General features: G+C 41.9%; 1 protein-coding gene and 2 pseudogenes across 5 annotated transcripts in view; 2 read left to right on the top strand and 1 right to left on the bottom strand.

Moving 5' to 3' along the window:
- Nucleotides 1-3,019, top strand: part of LOC132027585 (uncharacterized) — an 8,303-nt pseudogene extending 5,284 nt beyond the window's left edge.
- Nucleotides 3,020-5,142: 2,123 nt separating this feature from the next.
- Nucleotides 5,143-5,811, bottom strand: LOC132027951 (phosphoserine phosphatase-like; annotated as a pseudogene).
- A 5,975-nt stretch (nucleotides 5,812-11,786) lies between these two features.
- POC5 (POC5 centriolar protein) overlaps nucleotides 11,787-16,175 on the top strand; it is a 34,503-nt gene continuing 30,114 nt past the window's right edge. For 3 of the 5 annotated variants that reach the window (XM_059418093.1, XM_059418094.1, XM_059418092.1), the window contains exons 1-3: nucleotides 11,791-11,934; nucleotides 13,176-13,221; nucleotides 15,696-15,791. In XM_059418093.1, the coding sequence (XP_059274076.1) occupies nucleotides 15,708-15,791 (84 nt within the window). In that variant the 5' untranslated portion in view covers nucleotides 11,791-11,934; nucleotides 13,176-13,221; nucleotides 15,696-15,707. Of the gene's footprint in view, nucleotides 11,935-13,175; nucleotides 13,222-15,695; nucleotides 15,792-16,175 lie in introns of all 5 variants that reach the window. The other 2 variants (XM_059418096.1, XM_059418095.1) reach the window with 2 other exon arrangements.

Below are 16,175 nucleotides of genomic sequence, written 5' to 3'. Positions count from 1 at the left end.
CGAGTCCACCCCCACTCTGCCTTTAAAAACTCTGACTGTAATCTGGTTCGGGGCCCAAGTCCCTACTCTGCTGTGTCAGATACACTTGGGCCCAAGCTTAAGCTTACCAAATAAACCCTTGTGCGATTGCATTGGTGTTGGCTCCTTGGTGGTCTCTTGGACGTGAAAACTTGAGTACAACAGGCATATGTTTTTCTTAGAATTCTGTGTATTTACATACATTTGATGAGTGTACTATGTCACAGAAAACAAACCAATGACTTTTAAATTTTCATTAAAATAATTTCAAATACTTGCCCACTCACTTGGGGAAATAATGATCCATATAAGCTGAATGATAACTAACACAAAATTCTTTTTTATTTTTTAAAGATTTTTATTTATTTATTTGACAGACAGAGAGCACAAGCAGGCAGAAAGGCAGGCAGAGAGGGGGCGGGGGAAGCAGGCTCCCTGCTGAGCAGAGAGCCTGATACGGGACTCAATCCCAGGACCCTGAGATCATGACCTGAGCCAAAGGCAGAGGCTTAACCCACTGAGTCACCCAGGTATTCCCAAAGTTCTTTTTAAATATAAAATTCTATCTACCCAAAACTTTAAAAAAAAACTTTTATTTTTTTCATTTTAACAGAATCTATACATTTTTAAAAAGGGTTTATGATCAAGCTTGCTTAGACAGTATCAAGAAATATTGAGGAAGCCTATAAAATCTCACTTTTTAAAAGTCATTCTCTTCTTGTGTTTCAGAAGATAAATAACTTAATTGACTTGGTTTTATATATGTTTTTTCTTATTAATACAAATTCAAAAGGACAAAAAATAACATTCTAAAAAATAATTCTTATACTTTGCAGGTAAATATACAATACAGTATTATATTTATAATAATGACTAATACTATATCATGATTCACTATATATCACCCAACTACCATGAATGTATTCCTGGTCTCATGATTTAACTATGCAGAATTTTGTAACCACTAAGAACAAAATATGTGAAATGGCCTCCCACATTGCTTGATATATAACTCAAGTACTTTTGGAGTTCAGCACTCCAAAATGTAGGGATATGCCCTTTCTCTCAGAGTAGAAATCACATCTGTTATTAATATGGCATTTTACTATTTTTTAGGAAGTAGCTCAGCTCAAATTTCAATTGTTTATCCAAGATTCACACGTGTGACTAGAGGAGATATGAGTATTATCAATAGTGTAACAGCAATGTGTATTTCAGCCAGGTACGTGTACTCTACATCTTTTGACTTGCAGAATCCTCACAAGAACCTCTAGAGGTAAGTAATATTATCACCCGATGTTTTTGCACTTAAAACAACTGACACACACAGAGGTTAAATAACTTGCCCAAGGTCACACAGCTAGTAAGGGGCAAAGGTGAGGTTCAAACCCAAAAAACCTCTCTTTGGGGCCTGTGAGCTTAACTATTACTCTGTAATAACAACAGTCTGTTTCCAGGAAGGTCTTTAAAGGAGTATTAAGGAAGTCCATAGAAAGACTTGCCAAGGACCAATGTGAAAAGAAGAAAGGAATTCTGAGTGTTGCTTCTACTATACTCTGTGTGTGACCTGAAACAAGGTTCTGAGAAATGGAGCCCTAAAGGAGAACAAATTTAGGGAGATGAGAATTAATTAGAGTAACATTAGCTACTGTACACATAAACCTCAAATATTTAGTAGCTTAGAATAACAGAAATGTATTTTTTAAATTGTGGCAAACTGTTCTTAATAATTTATCATTTTAATCATTTTTAAATGTAAAGAAAATGTATTTTTTACTTATAGAAGAGTCCAAGGTGTTCTGGCTCTTTCCATCCTATATTCTGACATTCCCTGAGGTCTTAGAGCTAAGAAAGGAAAAAGAAGATGCACCTCACCTACTTCTTAAACTCCTTGGCCTGAAAATGATACACATCAGCTCTGCAAAACTGTCATTGTGAAATTGTGGTGAACTAGTTCCGTAATTCTACTGAATGCACAGGAGGGGTGGGAGGGCTCAGAAATGTTTTAAATACTCGGGTAGCAACTTCTTGGAACTCATTCTACATAATGGAACTCTGGTAGACCGCTGGCCGTCTCTGCTGAAAGCTCCTTCATAAAATTCTTTCCAATCACCGACAACACCAGAAGCACTACTTTGGAACCCAGGAAAAACACTTAAGGTAAGAGATAAAAGGATCCTTCCCCCATTCACAGAGAACCAGTTGGTGCCATGAAGCCTTTATCAAGTCAGGGCCACTGTCAGGGTCTGCATTAAGAGGGCAGAACACTCACAACTTTGCCAACAGGTGTCACTACATGTGGCAGAGACATTAGCATCTTTGCCATAGCAGACTGGCCAGCGATAGTGCGTCTGGCAGATGACCAAGAGAGCAGAGCCACATTTGCTGGGCGTGGAAGTTGAAGGTTCTTTTGGCAGGCATCAACAAAAGGAAGGTTGCGGGGGGATGGTTCCTGGGCACCTGAGAATATGCTCTGTGACTGCATGTGAGCCAGCCCCTGTGATTCACAGAAACCAGTCAAGAGGAAGGCTGTTTTAAGATAGGTTGGTAGGGACAAAACAAAAGAAATACTATAGAGACTTTGGCTTTACCTCAAGGCTTCTGTGGCTTGAAACTGAAAAAAAAAAAAATCTGAAAAATCCTCACAATTTCCTGAATATCATCAAATTAAATTTTATTGGCATGTAGTCCTGGTCCCATGGTTTATTTAAGGAGAATTTTGTAACAACTAATAGCAAAATATATGCTTCCCTAGGAGAACGGTCACCATCTGAGTGATGAGATAGTACACGGGAAGAATCCAAACTTACAGATTGGGGAGCCAAAGCTGGGGGACTGGCTCCCTGGAAGCCACTTCACAGCTTCAACAACCCGCAGCTTTGAGGCAGGGAACAGATATCTGCTGAAAGCTATTGGATGTGACACACATTGGCTTTCAGGATCAGACACCCCCCTTGAAGAGGATGAATTAGGACCTAGGGCTGCTCAGAGGAGCGGGTAAAAAGCTGAGCTTCAGAGAGTGGATTTGCAGGGGTGAGGGGTGAATACATTACAGACAGCTACAAAGAATCGCAGGAACTGGGGTGAAGGGAAGAGACTTCCAAGTCCCAAGACCCCAGAGGTCTCTAAGGTGGACAGCTGTCAAAACAGGGCTCCATAGTCTTCAATCTGGAACGGTATCCTCAGGACTTAGGAAAGAAACGGTCTTCAACGTCCAGAGCACTAGATAGGAAGCTTGGAAGGTCCTGAGCAGAGCCTTAGAGATGTCTGATTGTGACCGGGTGGAGAAGGCTGAAGCTTGGATGGAGCCAGAAAGAATGCTGCTCACAATCCAGAGGAGGACCTGGATTGACCTAGGGTAAAGTGTGGCCCCAGGAACAGAGTCAGTATCACCTGGGGACTTGTTCGAAATACAAATTCTTGGGTTCCATCCCAACTCTTCTGATTAAGAGTGCTTAATCAGAAATCCTGAGGGTAGAGCCCAGAAACCTGGGTTTTTAGTAAACCATTCATGTAATTTTGATGCAAACAAGGGACTCAGAAGACCCAATGGGATGGAGGGAGATAAATATTGGGAATTAATATCAGACCAAAGACAGACCTTGAGTAGTAAGCAACACAATGGAGGCTATGATCTGGGAATCCCAATCTCCTTTCACCAATCTTCCAACAAATTTGGAAATGGGAGACCCATTAAGATCCAGACACAGACTGTATAAAGTGAGACCAACATTTCAACTTGTGAACCTGTTGTGAACCTGTGTGAGATCGGCAGGCACACTCACATAGATGGGTTTCACGCTAACCTTGAGTGTCTACTCATCTCCTGTCATTACCCCATCAATTCCCTGTGTTCATTACACTTTCACTAGCCCCCGCTGGGTGCACCACACAACCCACTCCTATAACCACGTCCTTTTCATCAGCATTCAAGATAAACACACAATAAAATCTTGTTCATTTCCCATTATTTCTCCTCCTTATCAAACTCACTAGTATGGTGACGGTATTATTTTCTACTTTATGTTACTGCTTGTGAATGACATTTCAGCCCCATCATAGAATCATAACTGAACTGATCTTGGAGTTACAATATTTTCATTTTTCTACAGAAAGATGCAATTCAACTTACAAACAATACATTTACAACTGAACTTTGGAACGTGTCCATAGATGGGAGGTGGAATGATTGGCATAATTCCTCACAAACTGAAACAGGAAAAAAAAAAGAAAAAAAATCTACACAAAAGGTACCATCAAGGAGATGAAACAAGTTCTACCACAGCGTTCCAAATCTGCTTTCAAATGCTGTATCTAGCTTCTCTTCCCTTCCCTCCATTGAAAAAAGAGGAAAGATAAAAAAGAAAGGAATGAAGGAAGTGGGGGCATAATTTAGAATTGCATAGGTTCTTTTTTTTTTTCCTACTACATGGATACACTTTTATTTACCTACCAAAGGGAAAACCAATGTTCACTAAAAGCTGTTTAACCTATATTCTCAAGAGTGAAAGTATTTAAGTTACTATCTACTTTTTAAAGGCTTCAAATAAAATACAACTAGGAGAATAAATAAAGAATTCAGATTATAAAACTCTCCAGATAATTAATTGTCATAACAATATAGGGACTGCAGTTAAAAAAAGCAATTTTCCATAGTTTACTTGGAAGTAGAGAAAAACAGTAGCAAATCTACCTATTAAGTTATAACAGGTACTTGTAAGTGAACAGTATCAAACTGTATAACTTTAAAAAAAAATTTTTTTTATTTTAAGTAGGCTCCACATCCAACATGGGGCTTGAACTCATGACCCTAAGATCAAGAATTACATGCTCTACCAACTAGCCAGCCAGACATCCCTCAAACTGTATAGCTTTTAAAAATTAACCTTAGGGGCACCTGGGTGGCTCAGTGGGTTAAAGCCTCTGCCTTCAGCTCAGGTTATGTTCCCAGGGTCCTGGGATCGAGCCCCACATGGGGCTCTCTGCTCAGCAGGGAGCCTGCTTCCTCCTCTCTCTCTCTGCCTGCCTCTCTGCCTACTTGTAATCTCTGTCTGTCAAATAAATAAATAAAATCTTTAAAAAAAATTAACCTTAAAATTGTTAAGAACTGTATGAAAATTGATATTATTTTTCAAGTTCTCCCAAAAGCTCCACAAAATCAGTGATGTACCATTCTGTTTTATCTCTTACTTGTTGTCTGATCACATTTCCTCTAAATGTAATGGAAACATCAGCAGTAAGAAAGGCTTCTATGTCTGTGGCTCCATCTCCAATCGTAACTATTTCCTTCGAATGAGATTTTTCCTTCACAAGTTTAAGACCTTTTCTTTTCCCACCAGATTTGGCTGTTGGCTGCCTCATCAAAACCTGCTTATTCACCATCAAAGTAGAAGTTCAGCCTACTGGCAAATATGTTGGTCTATGCGATACTGAACTTTGAAGCAACATGCTCTACGATCCTTGTAAAGCCACCAGATAAGAGGAAAACCTGAACATTTCACTCTTGCAGGCAACCTACTAGCTCTCTTATGCCCTGAGTCATGTGTTGGGGTGTGGGGGGGTGTATACTATGAGCCTCACACCTGCTGCCGGGAGCGCCAGATGGGAGCTAAGAGTTCTGTGAGGGCCCCTATGAGAGGCACTGCCCCACCCACAGCTCACCGTTGTCATTCCACAGAATTTGGCTAGCTTACCAATTCCATCTTCTCTGAGGATTGTGCTAGCCACATCAACACACACTTCATCAGCTGGACAGAAAGGTTTCCTCTTTCCTCACTCTGAAAGGGAGACCATCCCTGGAAGAATTTTCCTTGTTTCTCCAGGGCTGGATTCCTAGGAGATGACACTCTTCTCTTCCTGCTTCTTTCCTGACTAAAAATGTAGTGTCAAGTTCTGACTACAAACTTCTTCATGAGAGATTTTGTGGGTTGGGCAAGAGCAGGAGCCCGGGCTGCTGCTCCTTCCTGGGCTCCTCCCCACCCTCCCCCCACCACCTCTCACCTTCCACCTCCCACCTCCTGGGCTTCTGCAGCTGTAACCCCCAGATTGCAGGGGGCCCATGGCTGGCTCTGAGGTTCAGTCCCAGAATCCCAAGAGAGGTGACCCGTGCAGACCTGCAGAGCTTTTACTGAACAATCATATGAAATCTGTTGATAAGTGCAGTGGCTTCTGGTAGCTTTTGCATGTGCAATCCTAGACTCCACTGGCATAGATTCTTATCACCGGGCTGAATTACCCTGATTTGCAAACCCATCTCAGAACCCCTAAAGACCCAAGAATAAAGCATCTGTGTAGCACTCAAAACATCAGTGGGACTCACTAACCTTGTTCTCTGAAAAATGAATTAATCCTGCCTCTTGCAGTTAGACCTAGATGGTTTTACCCCAGAAAAAGAAATCTTAAGGGTAGGGAAGATTTTACATGGCGAGAGGATGCTAATGGAGAGGGTCCAGGATGAATCGTTAAGTAATTAGGAAGAAAAGAAGGCTGATGAGGAAGCTAAGAAATGAACACCCTTCTGCAATAAAAGGGCCAGGGAGTGGACCCAGATTTGCAACTAAAGAAAAACAAATCTATTTCTTTCTAGACCTTATTGCTTTTTCTCCATAAAATCACAGTGATGGGCTAAATTACAGTTGCTACCCTAGGACAAGTCATTAGTGTTAAAGATTCTCAGGTTGAGGAATGTCCAGCTAAACAAATCATAGGGTAAGGAGACAGAAGCCCTTTTAGATGAATTAGGGATGACCTGAAAAAGAAACGAGTTTCAAATCAATCTCCTAAACCAGGTCTAGCAAAAATGACATGGATTTCAACTCCTGCCACCACAAATACTAAGTGTTCCCAACAGGTAACGAGAGCCAGAAAAGCTTCCTGCTGACTTCTTGGAAAAGGTTATGAATTCAAACCCTATGGTGATTTTGCCTCACTTTAAAAAAATTTCTAAGTAATCTCACATATGTTACCTCTCAACAGCATCATATATCCATCTATACCCACCTAGAAGTGATATTAGAGTGATGGCTGTAACAGACTGACCCCAAAATACAGTGACTTTAAGGGAAAAAACATGTTTTTTTAATATTACAGAATTGGCAAAGGAGTTTTATTCCACATGATCATTCAACACAGTGGGGAAGCAGAAGGCTCAGAAAAAACATAACTAAAGTCTTAAAAACCAGTTCAGGGAGTAGTACATTTCACTTCCAGACATATTCTATTGCCTCACTTAACTGAAAAGTAGACCGGCACATGTAATCTAACCAGGTGGACATCTCCCCAGCTTCAAGAGGGAATAATTTTCGTAGGTAGATAGTTGATTCAGGTTCAGGTTCAGGTTCAGGTTCAGATTTAGTTTTGAGAGGTTCTATTATTTTCTCAACTTTAAAAAAACAAGGCTTGGGCTCATGAAAGATATAAAGCTTTCCTAAAGTTGTACACCTCGTACACGAACAATTTAAAGACTCTAGCCTAGATCTTCCAAGTTTAGGAGGGCTTCAAAAGCTATATAACACCACAGAAGATTTTAGAGGAAGAAGACATGCAATGCAATGTTCTTTTAAGAAGATAATTTGTCGCTATTGTGAAGGGTAAATTGTAGAAAAAAGATACAAAGACATGCAACTATAGAAGCAATGCAAGCCAAACTCAACAATGGCCGAATCTAAAACGGTGATGATTAAAAGATGAAAGATTATTAGAGCAGAGGTTCAGAGTTTAGGGCCCATGGAAACGCCTCCATATTGTCAAACTCATCAGTCACTTCACTGCCATTTTACTGAAGCCTCTCCAGGTTCTCCTCCCACTTCTCTGGCCCCTCCTTCTTGGTCTCCTTTGTTGCTCCTCCACTGATACCAATTCCTAAACTTTACCTGACTCCAGGATTCCATTCTGAACCTTCTTTTCTGTTCACCTTCCTCTCCCCATTCCCTGCCCACCCCCCAAGGCTCTCTCATCTAGGTTCTCAGCTTTAAACTGCATCTTATCCGTTATCTCTTACAGGGTAAATCTACATAACACACCACCCAAAACACAGTGCCTTTCAGCAGTCAATGTTCATTGAGCTCAACACTCTGCAAACTGGCCTGGTGCTCCCGCCATCTTTGACTGCACTTAAGTACTGTCTGGGTGTCCCCTGGCTATAGATTGATCTCAGAAGACCTCCACTGGGATGACCAGGCCCATCAAGTCTAATATACTTGTCTTTCATCTCCAACTGACTAGGCTAGGGATGTTCCCATGATCATAAAAGAGGGCAAGAATAAAGCCAAGCCAATCACACAAGTGTCTTCAAAGCCTTGGCTTCCATCATGTTTGTTAACATCCCAACGGCCATTAATGAGAGGGCATGGTAAAGGACATTGATATGGGAGAGATGAAGAAGTAGAGTCATTCTGAAGTCCTCTACAGATGTTTATGCAAAGCCACTCCAGTTTATTTCTCTGAGTCCTGGTCTCTTCTGAGCTCGAGACATGTATGTTAAATGGCCTAATGGACAGTGCTTTTGCATTTCTAGGCATTTCAGACAGCATATCTGAAACTGAACTTTTCTTGAGCGCCATAGTTCAGTCGGTTAAGTGTCTGCCTTCAGCTCAGGTCATGATCCCCTGCTCAGTGGGGAGCCTGCTTTTCCCTCTGCCTCTGCTGCTCCCCCTGCGTGTGTTCTCCCTTTCTCTCTTTCAAATAAATAAATAAAATCTTTTTAAAAAATAAAATAAAACAGAACTGAACTTTCTTTTCCAACTGATTCTCAGTAACACCTCCATCTTCTTCCATGTATCTCTTTCTCCTATAAAGACACTAGCTTTTGGAGACTAGACCCTCCCCCAATCCAGAACAACCTCATTTTAACTTGAATACATTTGCAGAGACCCTATTTCTAAGTAAGATCATATTCACAAATACTAGGGATTAGGACTTGAATATCTTTTTTGGAGGACGCCATTCAATCCATAACTACCAGGTTGTTCTCAACAGAACATACTGAGTGATTAAAAACATGGACTTTAGAGTCTGGACTACCTCGATTGGAACACCAGTTCTGTTCTTATTGGCTGTGTGATCCTAGGCAAGTCACATAAATTCTCTGAACTTCAGTTTTCATATTTGTAAAACAAGGATGGGTATAACATCTATATTAAAGAGAAAATCTGAGGATTAAATGAGTTAATGAGTAGAGTGCCCAGAACATAGTAACACATGTATATTTATTAGATAAAATAAGGTCTTTACTCGTTCATCCTCAGGTCTCAGCTTAAATGTATGTTCTCAAATAGCCATTTCTTGATTTCCCCTTTCTTCAAACATAACTCATAATTTTTTATTCACATGTGTGGGTTCCCAATTCCATGAGGGCAGACTGTGTATATTTTGTTTACCACTGTATTCCTAGCACCAACAAAACATTTTGCATATGATGAATGTTAAATAAATGTTCTTGAATGAATAATTATGGAGGGTTCAAGCTGGCAACTTAATTACTGTGAGTTTGTGGGTGCTTGATTCTCTCTCTCCAACTCCCTCCTCTCCCTTCTCTAAGAAGCTTAGGAAAAGAATGAGTTTCAAATTCATAACATCCAGATTAGGTTTGGTCTCTTTCTCTGTAGCTTCACAGAAGAATAGAGATGTCTTAACCAGTGGTTTTCTACAAAATCTATCCCCTAAAAGAGAGAAGACAAAGAAGAGCAACATGGAGCCAAAGTGGCGGGAGAGCAAAAGGATAAGTGCATCAGTAATGATCACAGTGTATGCAATCACCAGGTGGCAATTCAATTAAAAAACACCAATCTCAACCAGTTATGAATTCATACGCATTAGTAGGAATGTGTTCTGTTTATAATAACCATGGTATAGAAGGGCCTGGGGTTGGAACACAAGCATAGCTTGTGCCAGAGAAACTGCCTGCTCTTCCTCATTGGTAGAGGTCTTGTTCTACCAACAGGTAGGAAGATGAGACCCAGGTTTTGCCATTTTTATCTACAGAAACAAACAAATAAAAAAAAATCCAGATACCTCGCCCTCCAGGTAACAAAGGGAGTCTGAAAACTCACCCAGATCTCATTATTTGATCTCCAGATTGAGGCGCATCCTTTGCATCCTGGATCCTAATGATGAAGTCCCAGAACCTAAGTCAGGTTCGGTGGGGTGAGGAGGTTCGGAGCCGACGACTAAAGAAAGAATTCTTAAGACGTCGTTGGTGCAAAACATGATTTATTAGAGCACGGGGACAGGGCCCGTGGGCAGGCGGAGATGCGGCTGCCCCGGGTTGTGAGGAGTGGTTGGTTATATACACAGGAGTTAGGTAGGTGAGGACAAAGGGGTGTTCAGAAGGGCTGTTGGGGCAAAGAATACTATCAGGATATTGAAGGCTTAGTTGCTATCAAGTAAAGACAATTGGAAGTCTGGTGGAATGTTACATTCCTGCTATCAAGCATCCTTGTTAATGAGATTTAGGTTTAGAAGAAATTTAACTTTATTTACTTTTCCTTCTACCTCCGCCTCCTTCGGTTTTTTATGGAGGGGAGGGTGACATTAGGGCTTGAGGAACTGAGTTCTGTGTCTTTGGAAATTGGGCTATTGATAAGGTAACTTCTTTGTTGTAATCTCAAGGACATTTGCAAACCAAGGGAGACTCCTGTCTTGCAGGATTGTGATCTCAGCAAGTTAACTATTTATCATTTTATGGCAGTCAGGGGTGCCTGAGGAATGCTACACATATGGAGGGGAGTGGATGGGGGGGGGGTGCAAGGCGCCAGCTCTTGCTTTGTCCTCAGCCAGCCTCCTGCTCCCTCATCATTAAGATACCTTTAACCACATCTGTTGCTAATACAAGTTGAAAGACTAGTAGTTCTGATATTGTGTGGTAGGTATTTTAGATATATTTACTCATTTAATCTTCCTACAGCCCTATTATGTGGGTAGCATTATCCAAGGTGACCTAATAGGCGATAGAGCCAGGATATAATTATGACCTGATTATTACAGGATTCATAATCACTTCGCCAGAAGGGTCCGACTTGCAATTTGACACCCATGAGGTTATTAGTAAAACCTAGTCCAGCAGTTTCTTAAATCATGGTCCGCTGAACCCTGCATCGAAATCAATGGTAGTCTTTGTTAAAAACTCAGATTCCGGGGCGCCTGGGTGGCTCAGTGGGTTAAGCCACTGTCTTCGGCTCAGGTCATGATCTCAGGGTCCTAGGATCCAGTCCCGCATCGGGCTCTCTGCTCAGCAGGGAGCCTGCTTCCCTCTCTTTCTCTCTGCCTGCCTCTCCATCTACTTGTGATTTCTCTCTGTCAAATAAATAAATAAAATCTTTAAAAAAAAAAAAAAACTCAGATTCCCTGGCTCTAAGACGGAAGGAATCAAGGCGGGGGGGGGGGGGCAGAAAAAGCACCTCCAAGTGATTCTGTTGCAGGACATTATGGACGCAGATGATTCTTATGCACGAGGACCACACACACTGGCCTCGGGTACTATCGAAAATTGACAACATACCGCCCTGGCTGACTTGAGCCCAGCTTGCCATCCTCTAATCAAAACCACTCCCATAACCGCCTCAGTCGCAGCCGCAGTCGGAAACTGAGCACGCGCAGTGCTTAGCTCTCAGAAGCAGGGCAGGGCTCCCTAAGAGCCCGCCCCTTCGTTACACGCCTGCGCCGGGAGCACGGCTCTCCCTAAGTAACCTAATGCCCGCGTCTCCCCTCACAGCGGTCCAGAGCCCCGCCCCCAAGTCCGGGACCAATCAAATCCCAGGTTGCTGAAGTTCGGGGCCAATGCACAGGGCCGTCTTTTATTCCTCTCTGCAGTTTGAAACTGTCAGGTCGCTGCCAAGGGAGCCGGTTTACCGCTGTTGTTTCGGCTACGACGCGGCGAGAAGGGGAGGCAGGCGTCTGGGTTTGTGGAGAGCCGCGACGGTGGGTAGCGGCGCCCCCGACGGAGGGAGTGGAGTGGGGTTGAAAGTGCCTCGGCTCCGGTTTCCGCTCCCGGGACTCAGTACGGAGCCGGTGGCGTCTTCCCCGAGACGTGGGCTCTGTGCTCTTCTGCGGGTCGCAAGGTGTAGACGTTTCCCCCTCCGAGGGGTCCGGGAACAGAGGACAGGAGTGAGGGGTACTTGAAGTATAGCGGTTCCTATCGCCATAGGTTCCGGTCATTTAAAACGTAAGGGGAAAAGTAACCATGGCTAACGCTTTTTTTAAAAGTGTGATTCAAACCACGGTGGGAAAGAAGGTATCGAAGAGAACTTCCAGCCCTTCCAGAATTTCACACCTGGTGTCCTCTGCTTCTAGTCCCTTACGTGGGGCGGGGCTGGCGTATCTCCTCTACTGCAGCTAAGATGGGTGAAGAGCGCGGGGACGTCACCCTGCTGCCAGCTTGCACATTAATTCACTCTTCCTGTCTCTTGGGGTTACATTTGAATTCCTGGACCCCTCTTTCCTTAGCAGCCAGGTATTTACCAAGACGTACTTTGATTTCTCTGGCAATCGAGAAGTACCCAGAACTTCTTATCTCGTGGTTTCTAGTATCTTGGGTTAGAAAAGATTGGAAATTTAGTGAACTGATTCACATCTGCCACCCATTAAAGCAAGCTTCATTTTTCTCCTTTCTGAACCTAGAAACAGTAAGAAAATGCTGCGGTTGTAGAGTTTCAAAGAAACTGTCGTACCTTGCTGGCATCAAAGCAGGGCGGATGGAAGGCCTAATGTCCTATTTTCCAAAAATACAGTAGTTGTTTTGTGGCTTCAGTGTCTATTCAGAGACTCTTTTTGAATTCTGACCCAACTTTTCAACTTATTTCTTTATTGAATAATCGGCACCAGCCCACCTCCACTCCTGCTGTCTATAGGGCATGCGAATACATCCTGAAAGAAGTGAATGAATATAGAAATTAACCAGGTTACCAGGGTGGTGGATTTGACGTCCATAAAGCAGCCCTTCCTTGCTGGGCGTGTGTGTGTGCTTATTTTATCCTCCCTAATTGGCTTAACTAAAGACAGCCATGCTGCGACTTAGTTTACTTACCAGGTGTGTACACAGTAATAATGAATAAAGTTAAGTTTTCATGAACGAATCCCAGCCCATGTTTCCTTTCTAATATTGTACTTTTCCCCGTATCTGACTTTTCTACCTGAATTTTCTTATTTCATTTGTTTTTCAGGCTGCTGTGATTGAGACCTGTTTCACCTTCCACTGAAATTGTTCAGGTAAATGTCTGCAACTTCTTACTGCAGTATTCAGGAGACCCCAATTTTCATCTTTCTTTGGCATCTGACTAAGCATTCCCTTCCCCAAGTTTTTATGATGCTTTTCTTTCTGATAATTCTACCACTCTGACTTCCTTTTCTGTCTGGCTCTTCTCTTAGAAGAGCTGAATTAGAAACACTAAATGTTAGTGTTTCTAGTTTTTAATCTCCTTCCACTACTGTAGTAGGCCTTTAACTTTGTTAGGGTTATAGACCCCTCTGAACACATATTAGAAGCTAAGGATCCTCAGGACACCTGGGTGGCTCGGTCAGTTAAGCGGCTGCCTTTGGCTCAGGTCATGATCCCAGGGTGCTGGGATCAAGTGCCACATCAGGCTCCTTGCTCAGTGGGAATCCTGCTTCTCTCTCTATTTGCTGCTTCCCCTGCTTGTGCTTTCTATCTCTCTCTCTCTCTGACAAATAAATAAAATATTTTTTTAAAAAAAGCTAAGGATCCTCTTACTAGAAAAATACACATATGCATTTATTCTAAAAATACTGCATATAATTTGGGTGTATGGACCTCAGAATAAGAACTCTTTCTGACACTCCTTTTTATACGTGATCTTATCCTCTCCCATGTTCAGTATTTCCCATTATGCTGATGATTCCTCAAACTTGATCTCTACCCTGTACCTCCAGGACAGAGCTCCCTCACTGCTTAACTCCAGAAAGCACCATTCACATTGTAGCCCTTGTGAATGGCAGTCCCTGGTGTATAGTGTAATGGTTGGGGCCATATCCTGCATATCTAAAGCTACACTTCCTGTCTCAGATGCCTCACACCCAACTCCTCTGATACTGAACCCATTGTCCTCTGTCCAACCTGCTTACCTTCCTACATTTCTTGCCTTGGAGAGTGGCACTATTATCTGTCTGATTACCAAACCAGACATCTGGAAGCTGCCGACATTACAATACAAGCCTAATCATGTCATCACTTGTTTAAAACATTGCATTACCTCTCTAAGGTAAAAAACACATTTTTTTTGACCTGACATGATCATGATCTTCCATGTTCTGGCTGCCCCTTTCCTTGCCTATTCAGTCCTTTGCCAAGTCTTGCTCTGCAGTCTTTGCTTCAGCCTTACAAACCACTTATGTTCCTGGCATACACGCCCATGCCTCTGTGTCTGCTTCTGCTGCTCGAATGCCTAGCACATCCTCACAGCTTTAATCTGTTAGATCTCAATACCTGGTTCATCTTTTCCATGAAAACCTACTCTCTTTCCATTCCACTTCTTCACCATCATGATCCTACCCCATGAAAAATAGCTACTCTTTCCTCCCTACTTTGTACTTCTCTGTTGTTTTGGTGTACTAGCTTTTTTTTTTTTGGTTAATCATTTGTATTTTATGTATGTCTGGCTGTCTCTACAGATTATAATCCATGAGAACAGGACTTTTCATCTTACATTCCTCACCATTGTCTTCCGTATAACTGTGTTCAGATAGTTTGAATAGTCACTACTTGTCCTTTATTTTTTTTTTAAGATTTATTTATTTATTTTAGAGAGAGAACCCAAACAAGCAGGGAGAGTAGGGGGGGAAAGAGGGAGAGAGAATCCCAAGGAGACTCCACGCTGAGCGCAGAGCCCAACATGGGTCTCAGTCCCAGGACCTCAAGATCATGACCTGATTCCAAATCAAGATTCAGACACTTAACCAACTGAGCCTCCCAGCTGCCTCACTACTTGTCCTTTAAATAATTTGTTTACTAGAAATTTTATTTTTTTGGTTAGGGCTTTTAACAATTTTTCTGTGGCATGTAGGAATCTATTGTTCTGTACAGTCTTGCTTTTCTTAAAATATTCCCAAATGTTAAGTTTCTCAAGCAAAGCATTTGCACAAAAGCATTTGCACAGTTATCTTACAGGAAAACATACAGCACACAGATTGCCACACATTGCTCAAGAACGTTGATCATTGGACACTGGGTGGCTCAGTTGGTTAACCATCTGCCTTCATCTCAGGTCATGATCCCAGGGTCCCAGGATCGAGCCCTGCATCCAGCTCCCTGCTCTGCAAGGAGTCACGAAGCTCTTGCTTCTCCTTCTGTTCCCCCCACCCCCCGCCGCCCCACCTCATGTACTCTCTCTTGTTAACTCTCCCTCTCAAATACATAATAAAATCTTTAAAAAAAAAGTACAGTGATCGCTATCTATTCTCAGCAGACCCCATTGTGGATATGTCTGACAAGCTCCCATTTCTCTTTAACCTTTCATAGATTTGTGTCATCTTCTTGACTATATTAAAAACTCACTGCTGTTGGGAATTGAGTCTTTTACTTTTTTTTAAAAATTATTTGTGGGTGCTCAATATGTTGAGTGATTTTAACATTTCACGGGATTATTATTTACAGGATAGGATGTGGGTATATGTAGAGAACATGTTATTTTAGTTTAAATATCAAGTGATTTTCTATTATGTTGTAGTGTTTGTGTAGAATGTCATCAGATGAGGAGAAAGGCTCACTTCCCGTTTTACAGAATGACTCTGAGCGGGGCAGTTCTGTCTCTTCAGATCTTCAGGTAGGAAGACATGTCTAAATTTGTCGTGACTTCTCTATTTTAAACAAGGGACAATATGAGGGAAAACTAGGAATACATTTTTCCCTTATTCATGCCATTTACATTTATAATTATGTTTTATATATAGTGTATAACAAATTATAATAATATCAGATGCCAAGAATTCACAGACTTTGGGACACACATACCTTACATTGTTTGAACCTTTCAGAAAATAGTCATGAACTCTTCACTTTTCATGCAAAAGATTCAAACAGCACAATGAGAGAAGCTGGAAATTTCAAGAAACTTTTTTCTGAAGGTTTTCTCAGTATAAGTCTCTGTTCTGAATGCTGCTTTCACTTTAATGCAAATTAGTATAATATCAAACCACCCAGAGTTCTG

This window comes from Mustela nigripes, chromosome 12 (assembly GCF_022355385.1).
Source record: "Mustela nigripes isolate SB6536 chromosome 12, MUSNIG.SB6536, whole genome shotgun sequence".
Lineage (NCBI taxonomy): Eukaryota > Metazoa > Chordata > Mammalia > Carnivora > Mustelidae > Mustela > Mustela nigripes.
Note: the sequence above shows the minus strand (reverse complement) of the source record. Positions and strands in the feature narration are given on the sequence as shown.